This window comes from Stegastes partitus, unplaced genomic scaffold, assembly GCF_000690725.1.
Source record: "Stegastes partitus isolate 25-593 unplaced genomic scaffold, Stegastes_partitus-1.0.2 Scaffold27, whole genome shotgun sequence".
Taxonomy (NCBI): Eukaryota; Metazoa; Chordata; class Actinopteri; family Pomacentridae; genus Stegastes; species Stegastes partitus.
In genome coordinates this window covers 1-3331 of record NW_007577758.1, presented here as the reverse complement: position 1 = coordinate 3331, position 3331 = coordinate 1, and the positions used below count along the sequence as shown (strand labels likewise).

General features: G+C 40.3%; 1 protein-coding gene across 1 annotated transcript in view; it reads left to right on the top strand.

The window, feature by feature from the left end:
- The window catches only part of napba (N-ethylmaleimide-sensitive factor attachment protein, beta a), a 13271-nt gene extending 11483 nt beyond the window's left edge, over nt 1-1788 (top strand). The window contains exons 8-10 of the mRNA XM_008297774.1: nt 16-120; nt 270-338; nt 895-1788. Of these exons, the coding sequence (XP_008295996.1) occupies nt 16-120; nt 270-338; nt 895-1047 (327 nt within the window). The 3' untranslated portion in view covers nt 1048-1788. The remainder of the gene's footprint in view (nt 1-15; nt 121-269; nt 339-894) is intronic.
- The last annotated feature ends 1543 nt before the right edge of the window (nt 1789-3331 follow it).

The following is a 3331-nucleotide window of genomic DNA, read 5'->3' as shown; positions in this document are numbered from 1 at the left end:
GTTTGTGAATTCCAGGTTGCAATGAGCACCATGGACAATCCTCTGTTGAAGTACAACGCTAAAGAGTATTTCTTCAAGGCCTCACTGTGTCACTTCATCGTGGATGAACTGAATGCAAAGGTAGCATCGCTGAGCTCCTTCAGACAGACACTCACATACATTTGGATTTGTTGCACCGCAGTAGTTTAAAAGTGTTTACAGTTCAGGTACGGTGACCTCAGCTTTCATGTCATCAGCTCGGCTTTACGTTGAACTGTTGTGTGTTCCAGTTGGCCATAGAGAAGTACGAAGAGATGTTTCCCGCCTTCACAGACTCAAGAGAGCTCAAACTGCTAAAGGTACATTTATGGTTTTATTCTTGTGAATTGACGATTTTGACGTTTTATCACGTCACGTATAATACTGGTCCCTTTTCCTTCCCTACATGTTTTGTTTGTAACACATGTGGACCTGTGTTGATGCTAGAGCTGTGTGATTTTTTGTAAAATATACAATCAAAGAATTTTGACTTTGAATTTGACTGCAGTGAGAAATGAGCCCACAGTGAGGAAAAGCGTGACAGGAGCAGAAAACACACAGAAACTGCTGCTTGGAGTTCAGAAAGTTAATGTTAATGTTATAGACAACTGTCTGTAGTATTTAAATAATGGCTAATATGTAGTGTAGCTAATAAAATATCACATGGTCAGGGGCGGTATATAATGTGGTTGTGTGGCTGCAGGCTAATGTCCAGTCCAACCACAGGAGCAAAACAGAAATTAGAAATTAGAAAAACAAGTTATTTTTGGTAAAACCTCTGACTTTGAAGCACGTCTTGAGGTTTAGAGGGTTAAATCTAATGTATTCCCTCTTTGTTCGTTTGGGTGAAGTAACCTTTGAGTTTTGTCTCGGCAGAAACTCCTAGAAGCCCACGAGGAGCAGAACAGCGAGGCGTTCACGGAGGCGGTGAAGGAGTTCGACTCGGTGTCTCGTCTGGACCAGTGGCTGACCACGATGCTGCTGCGCATCAAAAAGACCATCCAGGGCGACGCCGGGGACCTGAAATAGATTGATTTAGAGGGGGAACGAAGGGAAGGGCAGGTAGAGGAAGAGTAGAAAAAGATGTGAGGGAGGGATGAGTGAGTTTACAGTTGTACATATCAGTCTGCATGTGACCCCCAACGAGCTAAGCGTCACCTTTAAACCACCGTTAGAAACCCCGTGTCCCCGCTCCCACAGTATTGCTCTCGTAACACTGGACAGAACCGTACTCGAAGAGAAAGAGAAAGTGTGCGTGAAAGAGAGAGTGTGTGTGAGAGTGTGTGTGTAACCAACACTATCTGATGGGAACGTGTGCAACCTACATGAGATTTAAGGATATATGTTAATGAAAAGGGATAAAAAAAAATTATATTATTTATGAGATTATTGATATTTATTGTCAATACTGAACATATTTATTGTTTATTATGGTGCTCAGTGTTACGATTTGTCTTAATATTTTAGGTATTAGCCCCTCTACTCCCCCCTCCTCATCTGTTCTTCCTCCCCCTCGTCCTCGCCTCGACCCCCCCCAACACACGAGTCAGTGGTATCACCCATTGTGATTGGTTGTGTTCAAGCCAACGGTGGGTCGGCGCAGTTAGCCGCCGGCGCCGCCTTGTTTGTGCATGTCTACTGTCATGTTGATGTAAGTGTTCTCCGTGTCGTGCTAACGTGTGAACAACATACATGTAGCCTGGTATCATTTGTGTGAAATCAGTAAATATGTACCTCAGAGTTGAAATAAAAACATCGCCACTATGGAAATGTGGTTTGTTTATTCAGAATATGAACACAGACCAAGCTCAACGTCCAAATGGCAGCTTCATATTTACATTTATCTGATCTAATACAGTTTTAAACTGTCTTTGAATCTTGCCCTCAGAAGACCAAGCCAAGCTGCATTACGTGTTTTATGCTGCTTCACCACCAAACATCAAATCAAGACCACCTTTTAGAAGCTTCTTAAAGCACAAACTGCTGTAAGAAACCCTAAAATGAGGTTATATTTGGATTCAAGATATTTATTGAGTGGAAGATTTTACAGTTAAATTCGTCATTTTTCTCTGCAAAAATATAAAAGTTATCCAAGCAATAGCACTTGTTATCTGGTAAAGGTTTTGTAGTTAATACATAAACTAGTGTCAGTATTCTTTAATATTACAGCTTCATATTAAAAAAAAGGTAGATAATACTTTATTCATCCTACAGTGGGGGAAAATGGTTTGCACAAAAATGTAGAAACATCAGGAACAAATAATAAAACAAAAGAATAAACCAAGTAAATACACAGATTATTCTATGAACTCTTATTTCTCATAATTGCATTGATTCAGAATCTGTGGTGTATGTAAAGTGTATGTAGTTGCACGTCCCAATAATACAAAACACAACACCTGAATATGGAATGCTTAATTAAAGAACAATAATCCTATTTTATGCAGAAAAAATATCAGGAAAATCTGAGCTGGTTAAACAGAAATTTTTTTAAATGTTTGATGATTTGAGATGGAATGACCCACACCTTTATTTGGTCTACTAAGGATTCCCCTCAGTTATTTCATGTCTTAAAATCACTTCAAGCGGCTTTAATATGACTATTAAATGTGGTTTAGGGTTTTATTTATAGAAACCCTTGTAATTTTAATTGTAATTTTCTTACATTTGCAGAAAAATGTTAACAACTTAAACTAAACAAAAATTATCACCTAGTGTTACGTGAAATCTGGTACCACAGTGAAAATTGCGAAACCATTAGCCTCAGTGTTCTGGTTAGCCTCTGGTTTAGCACAGCAGAGAAAATTAAAGCCGCAAGCGGCGATGGACGGGTCCTCGCACCTACGCTTGTCGGCCTTCGCGCNCTCACTCTGTTTTGGGGCGTTTCGTCCATTTCCTTTATTGTGTCAAGTTGTTTTTTGAGTATATAAACACCAAAAACCCATTTTGAAGGGTTAGCCGTTCAGGCAATCCCATATTGTTGTTGTAGTTATCAAATGCATGATTTGACCACAAAGATATCTCTGTTACTGGTTGGAAGTCATCAACCTCCTCAGAGTCTCTGTCATGGTCCCGTTGCTACTTAACTCCCACAATGCTCTCTGCTGCCAGCATGAACTGTAGTCTGAGTGACGCCTCCTCTGGTCTCTACAGTATTAAACAGTAAGAGGCTCCACCTGGTGGAACAACCAGGTACTGCAGCGGATCTATGATGCCTTTACTGACATCATGTAGAGAATACAGGTTTTTTCCACCTGTTGGAGCCTCAGTATACCCTACCCTCTAACTCTACATTTACCCTCTAACCCTACAT